The sequence below is a fragment of the Maniola jurtina genome, chromosome Z, assembly GCF_905333055.1.
Source record: "Maniola jurtina chromosome Z, ilManJurt1.1, whole genome shotgun sequence".
Lineage (NCBI taxonomy): Eukaryota > Metazoa > Arthropoda > Insecta > Lepidoptera > Nymphalidae > Maniola > Maniola jurtina.
In genome coordinates this window covers 14,623,470-14,644,281 of record NC_060058.1, presented here as the reverse complement: position 1 = coordinate 14,644,281, position 20,812 = coordinate 14,623,470, and the positions used below count along the sequence as shown (strand labels likewise).

At 37.6% G+C, this 20,812-nt stretch overlaps 1 protein-coding gene across 2 annotated transcripts in view; it reads right to left on the bottom strand.

The window, feature by feature from the left end:
- Positions 1–976: 976 nt before the first annotated feature.
- The window catches only part of LOC123880246 (neuralized-like protein 4), a 68,458-nt gene continuing 48,622 nt past the window's right edge, over positions 977–20,812 (bottom strand). For both annotated transcript variants that reach the window (XM_045928257.1, XM_045928258.1), the window contains exons 26-31: positions 5,190–5,342; positions 4,271–4,456; positions 3,066–3,978; positions 2,420–2,591; positions 2,126–2,185; positions 977–2,030 (exon numbers count right to left, since the gene is read on the bottom strand). In XM_045928257.1, coding sequence (XP_045784213.1) covers positions 1,931–2,030; positions 2,126–2,185; positions 2,420–2,591; positions 3,066–3,978; positions 4,271–4,456; positions 5,190–5,342 — 1,584 coding nt within the window. In that variant the 3' untranslated portion in view covers positions 977–1,930. The remainder of the gene's footprint in view (positions 2,031–2,125; positions 2,186–2,419; positions 2,592–3,065; positions 3,979–4,270; positions 4,457–5,189; positions 5,343–20,812) is intronic.

Sequence of the window (20,812 nt, the reverse complement as noted above, 5' to 3'; positions counted from 1 at the left end):
GAGAAACCAAGATGAGACCCAAAGTTGAAGTTGCAATTACATAGCTCGAAGAACTGATACCCATTAGGGTTCGATAAATATAGGAAAGTTCTCAAGAATGAGAAATCAGAACTATTCGATAGCCTTCGAAAACCTAATATCGTATCAGCGATCCTAATATGTTTATGTAGTTTAAAATTCAACAGTTCTATTCAATGGAGAAGAATATTCATTGATCACTATATATAAGTATGTATATAACAATTGTGATTCGATGCTTTACTATATTTATAAAGTTTGTGTTAAAAATTGATTGCACTTGAAGGAAAGTTTCCTAATTTACACCTAATTCTGTTATCTATTCTACTAACTAGTACAGATACACATTTTTGTTGCACTTAGAATAATTATTTTACTATCCATTTATCACACAAGATAGCAACAGATAATCTTGTATTATACACTGGACAGCAAATAAACTGGGCCACCCACTACCTTGGAAGTCTGGTTTGATTTTCTCAAAAAGTATAAAACTTACAACTATCAAAATTATACCTGCAGAAAGTGCATTTCATAATGATTAAAATGAATGGAAATTCATTGCGATTAATTAATTAATTAAGTGTTTATTAAGGATTTTACAAGGAAGATTCGTTTTCCATTCGTACAATGGACTGGTCAGCTCGAAGCCCGGACTTGAATCCGATAGAACACTTATGGGATGAGCTGAAACATCGGGTTCGAGCCCGGATACCTGCTCCAACAAGGCTTCCATAGCTGGGAATTGCAATTGAAGAGTATTGGAAGGCCCTCGAGATTTCATCGTCAGGCTCGTGAGGTGGATGAATACGAGGATGCTGGCAGTTATCCGAGCAAGGGGAAGGAATACTGAATACTGACCAAAAACTTTTTTTTAATTTTATCTTTGTTTCTGGCTTTAATTTATGTTTTCATTTCATGATTACTAACGATTAACATGGCTGGAAAACGACTCTTCCTTGTAAAATCCTTAATAAACACTTAATTAATTGATTAATCGCAATGAATTTCCATTCATTTTAATCATCATGAAATGCACTTTTTGCAGGTACAATTTTGATAGTTGTAAGTTTTATACTTTTTGAGAAAATCGAATCAGACTTCCAAGGTAGCGGTTGGCCCGGTTTATTTGCTGTCCAGTGTATGTATAAGAAAATCATGATTAATTATTTTTACTCTGGATGTCAATATATCAATACATTTTTATTTTTCAATTTTTCAATTCAGATTTGGTTGGTGTATTGCATTGATTGACAGGTTGCTTGGTATTTTCTCAGAAGCAAAGAGGCTTACCCATAAATGACTTGCCTGTTGTCTAATATGTCTAATGCAAAAAAATCTGGTACTATGGCATTTGCATCTAAAGTTTATTTGTGTGATAAATCGACAGTTAGTGTTTTAAAGCGTCTACGGAATTGGCTTGATACATATAATTTTAAATGACTTAATAAAAGATTTGAACAGACATAAGACGCGATAGTAACTGCACGCAAAGCTGGTTTTGACCTATGGGATATAATAAATATTATATCGCTCACTTTTATATGTCACAAGTTATATGTGTGTCCAAACTTCATAGAAATTAGATTGATAAAATACTGGTCAATGGATAAAAATTATGACTAATTGTCATTATTACTTTTGAATTGGTTAATAGACAGTAAACAATAAGTCCTAAACTAAAACCTTAATTTGTCGACTAGTGAAAACTTTCAAAATTACAATTCATAAAAAAAAGAAATCAATTCAATAAAATCTAAAGCATTCTTGATATTAAAACTGGGAACAAAACTCTAGTTCTCCACCGATAAATATTTCTAAACAAATTCACGGAATGTTTCTCAAGTTCAAAAAAATATACCTAGTAGAAACTTGTTTAGCACTCATCATTAAAATAAATAAATATGAAACATTATTCATCTAAACTAAGAGGATTATCTTCCACAAAAACTGCATGTGATTTCATGTGGATTAAAAATGCTAGAAGTCGATCCTTCTCCGCATCGTTGCCCCTGGAGAAAAAAAATTCAAATAAACTTTCTATACCTGTATTTCTATTTGATAAAGAAAAATAATATATTATTGTCTTTTTATTTGTTACACTTACTCGATATCAATCTCAATCGCCAGTATAGTATGATGCGGCTTGCCTTCTTCATCTAGCCATCTGTAAAAAAACCAAATAAAGTTCAAAAACTAAACCTGATTACTACTGTAGTATATACACAATTTAAATTGGACAAAGGCAGGCATTGTTGAAGTCCCATGATAGACAAGAATCAAAGTTTAATTTGCCAAAATCTGTAAAGGTACTTATATAACTAAATAAAGACGTCGATCCGCTCGATGCGTATCCATCCTAATAAAAGTTTAACTCTTTCAAATGATATTGTGTACTTACATATCACCCAAGGAAATAGCAGTGGAGGGCGAGGAGGGAAGGGAGCGCGGCCGCTTGGCGACGCCGCCATCGCCGCTGACGGCCTGCGCGGCGCCAAGCGTCGAGCGCGTCATGTGCCAGAACCCGCGCGACGCCGCCCCTACGCCGTCGATCCGCTCGATGCGCACCCACCCTAATAAACGCAAACTTTTAACATTTTTTGGATAGTAATTAATGAGTGTTAACCGCATTGCTTTTGATTAATGCTTAATTTAAACAAGAAAGCATATTAATGTAGCATTGCCATCCAGTTCCAATCTATGTGTAAAATTTCAAGATTTTCCTAGATTATTGGGTAGTAAGTTTAAAATCAATTGCATAATTTGTATCAAACAATTTGTATCTATTTGCGTAAATGGACAAATGGATCAACAAGAAAGCAGTAAAAAAACGTGTTTAAGCTTCTTTGGCATAGTCAAATAATGTATGCTGATTGATGAATTTTGTGTAGAGGTGTCAAATAGAAAAAAAAATATATGAAAAATAATTGGCAATGATGAAATTTGTGATGAAAATAATTTGCTTGTAAACAGATAAGATACTTTTTATCACATGTATGACACATCTTTCAGCACCACGCTCAAAGGTGTGGATGTGACTTTACTACCTGCTAAGGGAGGTTGGGCTTCAGGTTGACAGCTGCTGCAGTAGCACCTCACTTGACCCCACGACACTGCTTGGCGCAATTCCGGATACGGTAGCACTAAATAATTCCAATACTTTAACACTAGATGCAAATGTTCACAGCCTTCGCCGAACGCTTCCCACTCGGCCTCCAAACTCTGGCCCTCGACACCTTCCTGATCCAAGCACAATATCCCATTGAGATAATTCAAATTCTCAGCAGTTAAGGGCTCCGAGCACAGATCGTCGCGCCTCGTCGACTCGTCTATTGACGAAGATTGCTCCTCGGTCAAATCAGGCAGGTTCCCCATTTCGAAAGTCAACGCGTCCATTATTTCATTGTCCAAATTGTCCACGTCGTTGGCCTCGGGATACCGATCGTTGTGGCGGATGTTAGTGTCGCAGAACTGATCGTGGATTTGGTCATGGTTATTGCATCCAGAACTGTAATTTAGTAAAAGCGTATCTCTGACTATCAGGGAATTTGACATACCACAAAAGTCGTGTGAAGAACGACTTCGTTGGACCGTCTGGTAGGGCACATCTTTATTATCGGATGGCTGTGTCAAAATTAAACTATGGTGCATAGTGCGACATGGGGGTTGATTTTTGATTTCTTTGTTTCTTGTTTCGTTATCGAGTACTGGTTTAGAGTCTGAACTTGGGCCGGGTTGAGGGATCAAGGGTTCTAAATTCTCCATCAGATTGTCTTGGCTGTACGCCTTCGTTTTCCGCCGTCGTTTCGCATCGAGTCGCTCTGTTGATGGCTGATCTTCATCTTGGTCCTCAAAATTCAATTCCATTAGAGATTCTTCCTCCCGACGATTTTCAGCAATTACGGGCAAGTCTAGTGATGTACCAGTAACAACTGTGTAAGGATGGAGTAAAACTGAGACCTAGAACAATTTAATTTCATTAATTCTTAGTCAATACTTACTGTTATAATTGTATAACAATAACTACCATGATTATTGTAATTATCATAAAGCGAAGCTTGGCAGACAAAGTGTCTTTATCTCAAGCCTTGTATACCTTACGAACTGTTTCATAGAGATCGAGCAGGGGGTAAATGTGGCTGTAGGTCTTGGACAAGAGTTGACAGCAAATTCAGTCCCGCCCACGTCAATTATCGTCCCTGCTTGTGGACCATGATTAACTACAAGTTAAAGCCGCTTTTTTACACTGTACCTGACAAACTCTTCCATAGAGATCGACCAGGGGGTAAACATGGCTGTAGGTCCTGGGCACGGAGCCGATGACTGCCAGCACCGCGCCGTCTACGTCCACCACCAGCTCGCTGTTGAACCGGAAGTGCAGCGTCAGCACTGACTGCTCCGACACCTCTTCCAGTTCCGCCGCGATGTGAGTGATCAACTACAAGTTAAAGTTTGGTTTAAAGACAAATGTTTTCCAAGCAAAACAACTGTATGTTTAGTATGAAATTTTACCACCAATGTGGATGGAATTCACTATAACATCAGTGTAAAATAGACCTAAAATCAGCGTATACTTTTCCCTAGAGAGCACAAATTAACCAACTTTAGTCTCTTTCCTATTCCTGCTTGTCTAAAAAGAATGAAGACCTAAATATCATTTGAAAAGATCCGTTTATTGTATTTAATGATACACATTCAGTCAGTCAGTCCATTGACTTTCGTTTTTTGTCTCTACCTCAGTCTGTCATATTATAGACTTTTGGTAACCGTTTTATCTTTAATAATATTTGCAAGATTAATCTCGATGCAAACTAAAAAATACTAACACAAGAAAGATCAGTCAATCAGCAGGCATTGAAGAGTTGGTATGCTTGAAGTTTCTCTACTCTATCAAATCAGAAATGAAGAGATCCCATAAAAGAAACAGACTAACCAATATAGCTCAACAGGTTGCAAAGCTGAAGTGGCAATGTCTGAGAGGACACAGTTCAAAAACCTTTAGATGTTATATCTAGCATGACCCCATTTACCATTCGGCGAGCTCTCACTGGAAATTAGAAATCTTCCTATAGGTGATTGGATGACATCAAACAAATCTCAGGGACACGCTGGATTCAGGCGGCGCAAGACCATGGCTTGTGGAAGTCCTGACAAAAGAGCTATGTACTCACATTAGTTCCATTGAACTGCAAATCACTAGATAGAATCCAGGCAGGTGGGTCTAGCCGCATAGCGCAGTCAGGCACGCAGTCCGTGGGCAGGCATGGCACTCCACCGATGGACAAACTGCCTTCCCAGCTGTCGTCCAACTTGTCCACTCGGAACTGTACAATGTATTAAGACACATTAAAATGTGTATTTTTTATTTAATATCGCCACACAGCAAGTAACGCGAGCGTTAATATTAATATAACACAAGCAAATATTTTTATTTATTTATTTCAAAAGCGCCAATCAATATTAAAAATTAATTTGTTTGAATTGGTTTTCTTTAGTGAATTTGTGGACACTTAAAATTTCATTCCGAAAGCAGTCTTAATACATTACTTGCTAGCATTGCTGGAGTTTACTTAAAATTACTTCTTTGTACGTATACACAACACACACTGGATAGCCCAGAGAGAAGATATACACAACACAGGCACTATCACTTTTTCACATTTCAAAACATATTTTGTTTTTCACTATCATCACAAATAGCACATATCACATATAACGAGGCAGTCGCCAGCGCAACTCCGATGAGTCACCGTGGCCTACGTGACCGGACGCTCGTAGGCATCGGCGAAACTTCGCGAACATTCTACGAGGACGGGATCAGTAGCCAATCAGCGCGGCCCGCGACGCTTCACCCCGCTCCGACCGCCTCCTGCCGTTCGCTAATAAATACGCCGCGCCGGCCACCGAGCCGGCAGTTCGACTGGGAGCGCCGCTCGCCGCCAAAGTCGGAACGTGGTTAGACGCTTACGACTGGCGGGTGGTGATACCAGCGAACGAGACAGGAGGTGTTGACGAGCCGTCTCGTCAGCTCCGCCGATATCCCCGCTCCCCCCTCGCGTTTCCCTCCGTAGTGCGTAGTCTGCCGGCCGCCGGCGGCCGAGTGTTGTTAGGGTAATTAGAACCCGTGTAGGATAGGTACCTAGGTTTAAGATTTAAGACTGTAAGAATCTAATAAACGCCGAAGGGCGTTAGTGTGTACCATCCGTGTTTAATTTACCTTCCCTCAACCCGACTAGGGACAACCGACGGGAGGTAGGTTCGACCCCTGCTCCTCCATGTACGTAGCGAGGCAAGGCAGGACTCACCTGAGCTAGCCCGCTACGTTACATTGGCGCCCATCCGAAAAACCCACCCGGCCGTCCGGGATTCGCGCGCGTCGCATAGACCCGGTCGTATCCGTTTCCGAATAATATTCCGTAAAAATTAAATATACGCCCTGCTACATCGCAGTGGCATCCGATCCGAGAGGAGACAGCTAAAACACACAGGTAACACTTTTATTTAAATTCGAGTGATTTGAAAGCATTAACGAATATAAACCCTTGCACAAAGTCGGCCCGTACAGTTCGAGTTCGACTGTAAGGGTGAATATTCGACCGCGAAACTCAATAAACACTCACAAGAATAGAATCGCGAGAATTGGATGCTTATCCAGGATTAGTTGGCTCGGGGGCTCCGAGAAGATAAATCCAAGATCAGCTCCACATCGTAACAAAATACCACACAACACAGACACACAAGGGGGAAAATTAGAAAAATCAAAAAACGCGTTAACGGATATAAACTCTTGCAAAAAGTTGACTCGTACCTACAGTTCGAGTTCGACTGTAAGTGTGAGTATCCGACCGAAATATAATAGTGAAAACCTAGAAATCCGACAATTAAAGGCGCGAGTTATATGCTTATCCAGGATTAGTCGGCTCGGGGGTCCCGAGAAGATAAATCTGAGGATAAGCATCCGACCGAATTTATAAAACGAGGGGGAAAAAATTTATCGATATATATAGTCATAATATTCCGTTACCGATAAAATATAAGATATAAAATCTAAAAGATGAGATATAGAATATATAAGATATAAAATATAGATAGATAAAGTACCGTCCGCTCATCCGTCGAAATATAGATATAAACTAAAAATAAGCCGTTACCGTTACCGTTTCATATAATAATCCGTTACCATTTCATCCGTACGATATAATAATCCGTTACCGTTCAAAAGAAAGATTAAGAAATAAACAAGTTAACCGTCATTCTCTGTAATTATAGTCATATTTTACCGTTGTCACCGGTATCGAAAGTGATCGTTACCGGTACCGTTCTGTCCGTTACCGTAGAAGATAAAATAATAACCCGTCATTTAGTTAACATAAACCAGATTGCTTAATATAGAAATTCTTAAACAAGATAGAAATAAGTAAACCATAGTAGTAAAAGAAGATAATGCCCACGGCCTGGATATACGCGCTAAATAAACAAAAATTAATCGAAGAACTAGAAAATAGAAATATACCGGTTACACCCACGAGTACAGTCGACGAATTGCGTAAGCAATTATCACAGATAATCAAAACCGAGACAGAAACGTTCAAAGACTGCACAATGGGGAACGAAGAGGAAATGAAAGAATTTGATAAGGCCATATCCCGCTGGAAGATCCATTACGATACAACAGGGGACGCCGCCGAATTTCTGGAAAGAATAGAGGAACTAGCAGATACGTTAAAGGTCAATAAAGACAAAATAATACATCTAATACCCAGATGTCTTAACGGCAAAGCATCACTATGGTACAGAAACAACAACCAGTATTGGAAAACCTGGAAAGATTTCACGGAAAATTTTAAACTATATTATTACCCGAGGAATTATGAGAAAAATCTTTTAGAAACAATCATAAATAGACGACAACGACCTTGGGAAAACTTCGTACAATATTTAACCGATATACAAACGCTCATTAGAAGATACGGAAAGCTTACACCGGAACAACAACTGGAAAGAATATACGACAATATGAAGTCTAATTACCAATACTATATAAAGAGAAGAGACTTTGATACAATTACGGAACTTATTCAGCTAGCAAGGGACTACGAAAAGATAAACACAGACCGATACAAAGATAGGTACACAAAGTCAAATTATCAACGCAGAGAAACCCGAACAGAACAAACCGACAAGGCGACAGAAAATCCGAAACAGGAAGACCATAAAAGGAACGGAAAACTGGTCAACCAAGATTACGATCCGAATACCTGCTGCTGGAAATGTGGGAAGAAAAACCACAAATCCCAGGAATGTCGGAATAAACAGGTCATATTCTGCAGCAAATGCGGTCTTCTAGGAAAATTGACGAAGAACTGCTGTAAAGAAACAGGCAAAACGAACAGAGTTAAACAAGCATATACAACAAACATACAAGTGGGAAAGGACAAGAGGATCTTTACCAAGATAAAAATACACGGAAAACCGTTCAACGCGTTAGTAGATACAGGGTCAACAAATACCTACATCAACAAGGAAATCATGGAACACGTAAGAAAACACAATAAAGGAACAGTAAGGAAAGAAACAACAATAAAATTAGCAGACGGGTCCAAGGTAACGACAGATACAGCCGTAAACATTGAGTTAGAATTAAACGGAAGAGTCCTAACGCACCAAGTCATCTATCTCCCATCAACAACAGTAATGATAATGGGGATGGACCTGCTTACACGAATAGGACTTACAATAGACTGGAAACAGGCGACATGTGAGCACACAGAGACAATAAACCCGGAAGCAAAAGGGAACAAGACAAACACCCTTACCACCGAACAAAAAACCATACTACAGACCGTTCTGAAAGAAGAGTTCGAAAAAGCTGAAAGAAGCCCAAAAGGAAATACCTGGGTAAAACACGTAATAAAGCTAAAACATAAAGAACCAGTAAAGCAAAAATACTACCCGAGAAACCCGAAAATGCAAGAAAAAATTAACGAACACGTAAATCAAATGTTGGCAGATGGAATCATCGAGAGATCAAGCAGCCCGTATAGCTCACCAATAGTGATGGCCAAAAAGGATAATGGCCAATACCGATTTTGCATAGACTTCAGAAGAATAAACGAAATTACCGAAAAAGACGCCTACCCGATACCCCAAATAGACGACACACTAGAAAAGCTAAGTAAAGGAAAATATTTTTCAAAATTCGACCTAAAGAATGGCTACTGGAACGTCCCACTAGACGAGACAAGCAAACCAATAACGGCGTTCACGGTACCAGGAAGAGGACTATTCCAGTTCAGAGTTATGCCATTCGGACTACATTCAAGTGGTGCAACATTTCAGAGATTATTAGATAGAGTGATAGGCCCAGAATTAGAACCAAACGCCTACGTATATCTAGACGACATAATAGTCTGCAGCAAAACATTTGACGAACACATAAAGCACTTAAAAGAAATATTCAAACGAATCACCGACGCAGGACTCAGAATAAACAAAGAAAAATGTGAGTTTTGCCAACCCCAAGTAGAATACCTAGGTCACGTGATAACAAAGGAAGGTCTGAAGATGGATGAAGGGAAAATACAGGCGATAAAGCAACTCAGGGCACCGGAGAGCATAAAGGACATAAGGCGGTTTATAGGAATGACATCGTGGTATAGAAAATTCATTCCCAACTACGCAGAACTTACGTCACCATTGGTAAAACTTCTAAGGAAAGACGAAAAATTCAACTGGGGAAAAGAACAACAAGAATGCTTCGAAAAAATAAAAAAATTACTCATAGAAGACCCCATCTTAACCAGAGCCGACTTCTCGAAACCATTCGTACTCCAAACAGATGCAAGCGACACAGGCCTCGGAGCCGTCTTAATGCAGGAGGAGGACGGACAGCAAAAGGTAGTAATGTACGCAAGTCGAGCACTACAACCTCCAGAAACAAGATACTCAACCACGGAGAAGGAATGCCTTGCGGTAGTATGGGGAATAAGAAAGATGAGACCGTTCTTAGAAGGATACCACTTTACCATAATAACCGACCATCAAGCTCTCAAATGGTTAAACACCTTAAAAAACCCATCTGGTAGGCTAGCGAGATGGGCATTAGAACTACAACAATACAGTTTCGACATAGTATACAGACCAGGAAAACAAAATGTGATAGCGGACGAACTATCAAGAAACCCGGTATACACTACAACAGTGGAGAAAAAAGACTGGTACACAAAAAAATACGATAGCGTAACTAAGAATCCGGAATCAGAAACCGACTACTGCATACGCGAAGGAAAATTGTACAGAAGGATAATTAACCCACGTTACGGAGGAAAATTGGACCCGGCAACCGAATGGAAATTATGCGTAACTAACGCAGAGAAGGAAAAAATATTACGTCAAAACCACGACGAACCGAACGCGGGCCATCTAGGTACATCAAAAACATTCAATAAAATTGCTTCGCGTTATTATTGGCCAGGTATCTTCAGAGATGTGGCAAAATACGTAAACCGGTGTGAAACGTGTCAAAAACACAAAAGTTCACAAGAAAAAAAACCTGGCCTAATGCACATTAAAAATGCGGAAGAACCGTGGCAAGTGGTCACAACCGACTTGATCGGACCGCTCCCACGATCCTCGAAAGGGTACCAGTGGATCATCGTTTTTCACGACAAGTTCACCAAATGGTCAGAAATAAAACCCTTAAGAACCGCAACCGCGAACACAGTAGTAAATGCTCTTAAGGAGTGCATCTTAATGAGATATGGGGGAATAAAAACACTACTAAGTGATAACGCAAAAATATTTATTAGCAAGCAGTTTAAAGATACACTACGAAAATATGGAATAGAACAAAAACTGACAGCTCCGTACACACCACAGTGTAACCCGACCGAGAGAGTGAATAGAACACTCGAAACCATGATAGCAGCGTTTATAGAAAAAAACCACAAGAAATGGGATGAATATTTAACCGAATTCAATTTCGCATTAAATACATCGATCCAAGAATCGACAAAATACACCCCAGCATTCTTGTTATTCGGCAGGGAATTAAGAAACATACACGACGAAAATCAATTCCCAACTCCCGCGTTAAAAGAAAAACAAAAACTAGAAGAAATCTATCAAATAGTCAGAAATAACCAAGCCACCGCATCAAGTCAACAAAAAAACCAGTACGACAAGTACCGACGCGAATGGAAACCGAGTATAAACGAACTCATTTTGAAAAGAGACTACCCGTTATCAAACGCTAGCAAACAGTTTTGCGCCAAGTTAGCACCGAAGTTCTCAGGACCATATAAGGTCATAGAACAAAAGTCACCCGTAATATTTTTACTAAAATGCCTCGAAGGCGGGAAAATATGTACGGCACACGTAAAAGATATGAAAAAATTCCATTCATAAAATGGACCAAAGTCGTATCAGAATCGTATCGTAAGGTATAATGAATATCGTAATCGTATCGGATGATATAATGAGATCATACAGAAGTACCCGCATTGGAAAAATAAAATATAAAATGTAAGTAACAAGATACCTAACTCTGTGATTTTTACAGGTAAAAATCCTCCGACGGGGGAGGGGGATATAACGAGGCAGTCGCCAGCGCAACTCCGATGAGTCACCGTGGCCTACGTGACCGGACGCTCGTAGGCATCGGCGAAACTTCGCGAACATTCTACGAGGACGGGATCAGTAGCCAATCAGCGCGGCCCGCGACGCTTCACCCCGCTCCGACCGCCTCCTGCCGTTCGCTAATAAATACGCCGCGCCGGCCACCGAGCCGGCAGTTCGACTGGGAGCGCCGCTCGCCGCCAAAGTCGGAACGTGGTTAGACGCTTACGACTGGCGGGTGGTGATACCAGCGAACGAGACAGGAGGTGTTGACGAGCCGTCTCGTCAGCTCCGCCGATATCCCCGCTCCCCCCTCGCGTTTCCCTCCGTAGTGCGTAGTCTGCCGGCCGCCGGCGGCCGAGTGTTGTTAGGGTAATTAGAACCCGTGTAGGATAGGTACCTAGGTTTAAGATTTAAGACTGTAAGAATCTAATAAACGCCGAAGGGCGTTAGTGTGTACCATCCGTGTTTAATTTACCTTCCCTCAACCCGACTAGGGACAACCGACGGGAGGTAGGTTCGACCCCTGCTCCTCCATGTACGTAGCGAGGCAAGGCAGGACTCACCTGAGCTAGCCCGCTACGTTACACACATATTAGGTACCATACTTTACACTACAAATTTAAACTAAAAAAAAAAAACAAAAATTAAACAAAGGCGAATATGTTCTTGCATGTTGAATATTTAATAGTAAAAATATTTATTTGTTCAACAAGATAGCAGAGTGCATTTTTTGTTACCAGTGCCTAGTTTGAACCCAAAGCAGACGAAGGAATTCATAATAGAATCATGAGTGTGGCAAGTGATTCTAAGTTAGTATCCTGAGTGTAGCAAGGGATTCTAAGGCACAAGAAACAAAACACTTTGCAATCGTGTGATACATACAACTTTTCCGTAAGAAGTTTCAGAGTTAGACACTGATTCTTTTAATAACTGATGGTGTTAAATTATCACTGAACACTCTTTTTTATATTTTTAAACTTTTATAAAAATTACCTACAAAGAGATTAGGTAGGTATGTAGTTATTAAGATTTATTCCTTGCCATATTTTATGCCTTTTTTGTCTGCGTTCAGAATTGTGTTATTCATGAAATAAAATATATTGATTAATAAATTTTACTTTACTTTCTTTTTATGTTTATAAAAAGTTTAAATAATTCGAGAGTTCAAAAATTTTGTCGGAATAAAATGTATGAGGAAATTTGTGATGTTTCTTGAGATGATGATTGAATGAATCAAATGCCAATCCAAAGTGTTCTAAATTCAAAACACTTTTTCTCACTGAGTGAGCATAAACGACTTTTGCTCACTGATTTTTGGGCAGCAAAGGGGACTTTTTTAAGCAACTTCAAAAAAAGGAGGAGGTTCTCAATTTGGTTGGGATCTTTTCTTATTTTTATTTTTATTTTTTATGTTTGTTCCCCGATTACTCAATAACGCCTAGACGGATTTGGATTTTTTTTGTTTGAAAGGGTATATTTTGCAAGTGGTCCCATATAAATTTGGTGAAGATCTGATGAATATCTTCAGAGATGGAGAACAGAACTCTTCAATGGATAAGAGCAAATTTCCACGATCAGTGTAATAGGTCTTAGTAAGCAGTAGGATTTTAAATGGGCATAGCATATTATAGTACAGTCGGCCACTAAAAATTGTGAAATAAAAAAATTTCAAAAGAAAAATGAAACCAACTTCAAAAACCACAAACATGAGCATAGTAAAAGAAACTAGAAATCCAAGTGTGAAGCTCGCCCGACTTTATTGTTAAGTGTTTGTGGTTTGTGAAGTTGGTTTCATGTTTCTTTTGAAATTTTTGAGAGGGGTGAAAAGTATTTATTAGACTTGCAACGAATATTCGGTTACTATTCGGTATTCGGCCTATTCGGCTGCTTTTATTATATTCGGCCGGATACCGAATATCTACATATTATTCGGCCGAATACCGAATACTTAAATAATATATTTTGTCATTGAGAAATAATTGGTAAAATGAAAAATTAAAATCGATTGATTACGTATATGTATATTCATATTTTCATTTCTGTTATAATCATGTGCATAACACAGATACATAATCATCTTCTGAATTGGAAAAATGGAGGATTCTATGTATTTGAATTATTATGGTAATCAAAATTTAGAAGGGTATAATATACCGCGCAGAGCAACAGCGGGCGCGCGAGCGATGAGTACATTTAGAACAAAACAAAGGAGCGCGAAACAATCACGTCTGTACAAGTTTTTGGCGCTAAAATCCAGCCGAATACTTTTGCCTTATATTCGGCTATTCGGTCAGGGGCCTCGCCGAATATTCGGTATTCGGTATACTGCCGAATATACTATTCGTTGCAAGTCTAGTATTTATCCCTCTAACTTATATTAACGATATACTATAACCATATCACCGTCCCCAACGAATAATAGTGTAATCACAAAAAGTAAATTTTACAGAAAAAAAAAACTGATTTTTGGATATGTCTGTCTGTAAAGCGACATTACCCTGTCGTTTGGTTGTTGTGAAATATTGTTGTGAATGTGAAGTGTTGTTGTAAATTAAAAAATTACATATTTTGAATTGTGATTGACGTATAATATTTCTTATGAATATTAAATGACTATGACTAAAATCATGACTATAAATTTTACAGTAATACTATATTGCAATGATATTAGTTTAAATTTAGTAATTTGGAACTCTATCGTTATGAACTATAACAAATTTTTTACTGGTATAAAATAACTTTAGATTTCAGTAATAATATTCACTTCACTGCTACAGCTGTCTATATATCTTTTGCATATTAGATAATCGACATTGCGGTTCTAGCTTGGACTTATATGTGTTGTAAATAATATCACCAATTTCCAAAAATGAAGTTATACATGAGAATATAATGGTATTCAACTTTACAAGTAATCTCAATAACTATTTTAACCGAAATATTATGGTAAAAGACTGCAATTGAATTATTCGTGGAATTAAGTTAATTCTTGCATCAAAAAAATATTATTGGGAAGTACGTTACGTTTTGTCTAATTTCAAGAACACTAATTAGAAAATTTCAGTTAAAAATCACAAGGTGTAATCGATGTTCCCGAGAATGATGATGAAATAAAGAGCAAAGTATTGTAATGTTGATTAATGAATATACTATTTGTTGGGGATGGCGATACATAATAAGTTATTGTAAAAGCTCGAATTACAGCATTTGGTTTTCTTTTTGGTTTAATCATTAGTCCGCTGAAGGACGAAGAATGAAAAGTTTGTAAACTGAATCCACCATCTTCCCACTGCCTTTTTTGACATCGTCGCGCCACCGTCAGGAAGTCAGCCAACGCCTCTGCAACCAGTGAGCTTGCCATTCCATTTCAGTTGCATCCCAGTTCCAGTTGGGTGTCTGAGGTAAAGCCTTTTGCGGACTGAATGATACTGAGTCCAAAATTCATGATTATCACAGAAAAATGCGGACTTCTACTATTAAAACTTCATTTTAGGATTTACCGTAATTCGGGCTTTTACAATATACACTTAAAACTAAAAAGTATACAAAATTTTATACTCACATTAATTAACTTTCTAGTCCAATTCTCTGAAAAACCACACAGCAAAAAATTCGCAATGCTGCAAAGGCGCAGTGCCGCAAAGCCGCAGTGCCGCAAAGCCGCAGTGCCGCAAAGCCGCATAGCCGCAAATTAAGTTGCAATGCAATATCAACTATAGGCGATGCGCAATATAAAGCGTACTTTGACTTTGTTCAGACTTTACTTTGGATTTGATATTTATAGAGAAAAATTCGAAGTCATTGCTGAGTGCGTGCTTAGCAAAGCCCAAGTCAACTAAATCGACGACTTACCAAAAACTTAGGTTATTAACCTAACAAAACTTACAGTCCAAAATTTATTACCCCATTAGAACTGCAAAAAACTGTTCCGATTTCACTTGTTGTTATAAACTATAAACGATCATTCAGAAAAACTTTAAATGCATACAATCAACATACAATAATAAAATAAAACATCATTGACCTTGATATCAAACGTCACTTGACATCGCACGGCCGGCCGACGAAACGTTCCGTTTCTTGCTCTTTAGTTACAATAAAAAGAGTAGAAATGTACTTTTATCTCCCTTTAAACACGTTTATTTCTAAAACATCTATTCGAAATTATGTTTCGATGAATAATAACATAAATAAGAAATATAATTTGGACCGTTTTAGATTTTTAAACATTAATATTATCATATTTTAAAAAGAAAAATCAGAAAATAATGCGTAAAATGAATCACCCATTAATTTTTTGACGGACTCGTGCTTACCTTACGCTCAGCATAATCTTGGCGCGATACGACTATTAATTCCGAATCATAGTTTAAGCTTAGCATATACTCAGCAAAGTTTTTCGTAAGTAAAGTCTGAGCTAAGTCAAAGTACGATCTATAGATCTCACCCTAAGTACGGTAATAAGAAGTGATCAATCTGGACTCTGGATACAATAAATACATTTTCACTCCATTACACGACTTACGAGAACTGTGACGTGTCTATAGAACTTTTATAAATTGAAAGTTAAAGATAAAAGCTAAGATAATGTAATATTTTTAAGAAATATAGAACATAATTATTGATTAAATAAATAAAAAAATGTTTGCCAAAAATGTTTTTAGAAATACATACTTTTGAATTTTGAGAAAGGTAATATACGTAAACGCATTAGGAGGGGTAAAATTTGCTTATGTATTCACTTCCTTTGTTGTGTCTGTCAAGTATTTTGTCAGTAAATCTATACGATAAATATATACGATATTTAAGTTCGGAATGCCAAAATATAGTATAAACGTACAATAATCACAATACAGCTAATAACTGGTAACGGGGAACTTACATGTGTCACAGTACCCGTCGGTCGTGATAATAGAATATAGATGTACGTTAATTTGACGTCTGCTTATTACCGTAATCGCCAGCTGAAGTAGAATTAGCAGGTCGCAATGCGCACACGCACAAAAATAGACGCTTTGCTTATTAGCGCAATCGCCAGCCGAAATACACAAAGACCGACAAAGTCTTTTTCTTTGCATGTGTTGATAACTGGACAATATTTTGAAATGTTAAAGCTTTGCGGCTTTCCTGTTTAAATCTGTTTTCGCTTTCTGTTTTACAAAATTAATTGCTTTTCTGTTCTACTATGGTGGCTGGTTGTTGTGGTAGTTTTACTGGAATCTCTTGAACGGAAAAGCCCATCGAGATGTCTTGTTCCTACCAAACTCCATTGAATATGATCTGCAATATCTATACCCTGCTCACCAGTTGTTTCTGGCTTTGGTTCTTATTTGGTTTTCACAATATCGTCATCTTGATCAGCGTTGATTGCATATTTGATTTTCTGGGATGCAGACGAGGTTGCTGTCTTTTAGAGTGTAATTTTTAATTTATCCTCATCGATGACAAGGCCATCATACGGTTTTTCTTTTTAAACTTAGTTGGCCAAAGAAATGCTCATCAATTTCTTCAGTAACAACCAAGCATGCTGGTCTCTCACCTTTCCTTTGCGTTGGTGTTTGATTTTCTACCAAACAGACGAGATCTGTGTCTTTAGCGGTGTAGTTATCCTGCGTATGTATTTGATCGTCTGATTATACGAGATCTGTGTCGTTACCGGTGTTACTTTCCTCATCAAGCACAGCACAAAAGCGCAGTTGCCAAAGAAATGTTCATCAGATTCTTCCGTGCCAAGCGCGCTGGTTTTTCACCTTTCCTTTGCATTGGTATCAGGCGAGATCGGTGTCTTTTTCGGTATTTCAACCCATTTCTCACTTACTTTATGCGCTGTGAATGATCGTTACAGCTGTTCTATAAAAAGTTATTTCATAAAGAGCAAAATGTTCGGCGCAAATTTTGCCATTTGCCGTCGGTTTATAATTTGATTATTTTACTTACTTACTAGCGGTGGGCGAAACAGCCTTAAATCTCCGAGACCGAAGGTAGGTCCGATTTACCTCGCCGCAAAGCTTGGTTAGCACATTCTTTTGATATAAATGACTTGGCTATACCATTTAAAATAATAATAAACAGACTTTGTCGGTCTTACACTTAAAACGCCAAAACCTTTGCCATCAGTGTAACTACACAGTAACACACAAGGAATTCGAGGCATTGGAAAAATTCGCAATGCCGCATAGCCGCAAAGCATAGTCGTAAATTCAGTTGCAATGCAATATCAACAATAGGCGATGCATCTGTAAAACATTTTAACAATGTACAATCAAACAATAATAAAACAAATATGTAATTCGATACATATACATATCGAATTTATTATCAATGAGCAATATATGTAGGTACATTAGTTTGGTAACTCTTCACCAAATTGATTTTGCGATTTGCGACAAGATTATAAGTCTGAGAATTAACTATAAACTGCTTTGTAATTTAGCAATATAAATCGACACTAAGAAGATTTAAAACAATTAGGAAATTACAATCAATCAAATTCAAAATTTCAAGATAAGTAACCTAGGATTATCGCTGAAAAATACAAAATTAAAATTATTGCTCACTGATAGTATAAAATGTCAAGTACAATAAAGTTTATTATGTAATAAAACTAAGTACGGTAATAAGAAGTAATCAATCTGGACTCTGCATACAATAAATACATTTTCACTCCATTACACGACTTACGAGAACTGTGACGTGTCTATAGAACGTTATTTAAATTGAAAGTTAAAGATAAAAGCTAAGATAATGTAATATTTTTAAGAAATATAGAACACAATTATACATAAGTAAACTATGGAATATAATGTATATTACATCCCAAAATATAAATTATATCCCGCGATTGACATTCACACTATGAGATATATATCTTAACCAGTTCAATTGCGACCGTTATTGTATACTGACGTCTCTTCGAATAAATTAAAAATGGCAGTGTTCCCAACTCAAGAGATTTCTCCCTAAAAGGGGGTAAATAAGTGAGGTGGTTTTTTTAGAGGTAATATATTCTTAGGGGTATCTTTAGAGATTTTTTAAGAAATAAAAAAATAACAAAAAAATGTAAGAACATTTTTTTCTTATTTTGATTTTTATTAATTAAATATTTTTTTTAACAATAAAAATGAAGGTATAAAAATTAGGGCCTGGAGTAATATTTAATCTAGCGGATCGTATTTGTTGACCTAGTAGCTTAGCGATATCTAATATGATTTCTCATTACTAAGTATGCGGAGTTGAATGAAAAACAAATGTCACTATAGTGTTTACCATCAATATAAACACACAGGACGCGATCGGCGCGATATATTCCAATCAAAGTTTAAATATCCGATTCTAGTAACATTGATTACAACTACTCTGTAGTGACTGATGGCTACATTGTCTATGCTTACCGGAAATACGTTGATTGTTATTCACTTATTTGATAATTTGATTTAAATTTACTGCTGTGTCCATAGTCAATTTGTTAATTATGTCTAAAAAAAAAGTACAGTAAGAAGTACACAAAGATTTGGGAAACAGATCTAGATTTATTTACTAAAATTATTATTAATTTATTATTTACTACTTACTATTGGCCATTATTAACTGATTATTATATTGATTAATTATTTATATTTGTTTAAACATTACTTTTTTAGGAAGATTTTCATGAAATTTTGTCATGATTTTAGGGGTTTTTGATTTAAGCCTTACGGAAAAATTTTTTTTTGAGTTGGGAACACTGTTGCGGGCCATATAATTTATATACTTGACGATTGGTCGACAACATACTGTAACTGAACTAACGGGGTCCTAAGAAACTCTACCTTATTTTTCCTACGGATCTTTCTAAAGATTACGTTTTAAACAATTTCTTAAAAGTGGCACGTGAATCGTATAGCGGTAGGACCCCTTGTGATGTTGTGTCCATAATAAACCAAGAACTTTTAGAACGTCGGAAATAATGAGTTCATCAGACTTAAACGACTTTATGGAGTTCGTGTATTGAAAATGTGTGTTTGCGTATATGCGTCTCTCAATATGGCACATAAAATAGGCCAACGGCCAACGAACAGTTGAACGCCGAGGTCACGAAGAGAGGAGACTTTTGACATTTAATGTATAAGAGAAATTAGTAGTGAGTTTATTTTTGGTGAAGGTGATGACATTACATTTCGGGAGACTTAGATGTAATTTATTATTTTTACAGTAATCCGTGAGGCGGTGGAGGTCTTCTTGAAGTAGATTGCAGTCTGACTCTTTATTAAACTTTTAAATCATCCACGTATAACAAAAAGTTGGAGTGTTCAAAGCAGTGTTGTATATCGTTTGTATAAAGTACAAAGAGTAAGGGCCCTAAAATTGAACCCTGAGGCACGCCCGATGCCGAACCCGAAATTGTAATTAATTTTTTTTTGTCTGTTTGTCTGTGTGTTTGTGCACGCTAATATCAGAAACGGCTTATTCGATTTAGATACGGTTTTCACTAATATATTGTAGTAAGCTTCACTTAACATTTAGTGTTTATTTCATGTCAATCGGTTCATAAATAAAAAAGTTATGTCAATTTAAAGAATCACGGCGAACATTTTTAACGTACAGAGTACGTACTACACGCCTCGCGCCTGAGCGTCCGTGGCTATATAAAGCGCGCTGAGAGCCATTCCACGCGAACGAATTCGCGGGCACAGCTAGTGGTACATAATCACAATACAGCTAATAACTGGTAACGGGGAACTCAGATGTGTCACAGTACCCGTCGGTCGTGATAATAGAATATAGATGTACGTTAATTTGACGTCTGCTTATTACCGTAATCGCCAGCTGAAGTAGAATTAGCAGGTCGCAATGCGCACACGCACAAAAATAGACGCTTTGCTTATTAGCGCAATCGCCAGCCGAAATACACAAAGACCGACAAAGTCTTTTTCTTTGCATGTGTTGATAACTGGACAATATTTTGAAATGTTAAAGCTTTGCGGCTTTCCTGTTTAAATCTGTTTTCGCTTTCTGTTCTACAAAATGAATTGCTTTTCTGTTCTACTATGGTGGTTGGTTGTTGTGGTAGTTTTACTGGAATCTCTTGAACGGAAAAGCCCATCGAGATGTTTACTAATTCCTACCAAACTCCATTGAATATGGTCTGCAATATCTATACCCTGCTCACCAGTTGTTTCTGGCTTTGGTTCTTATT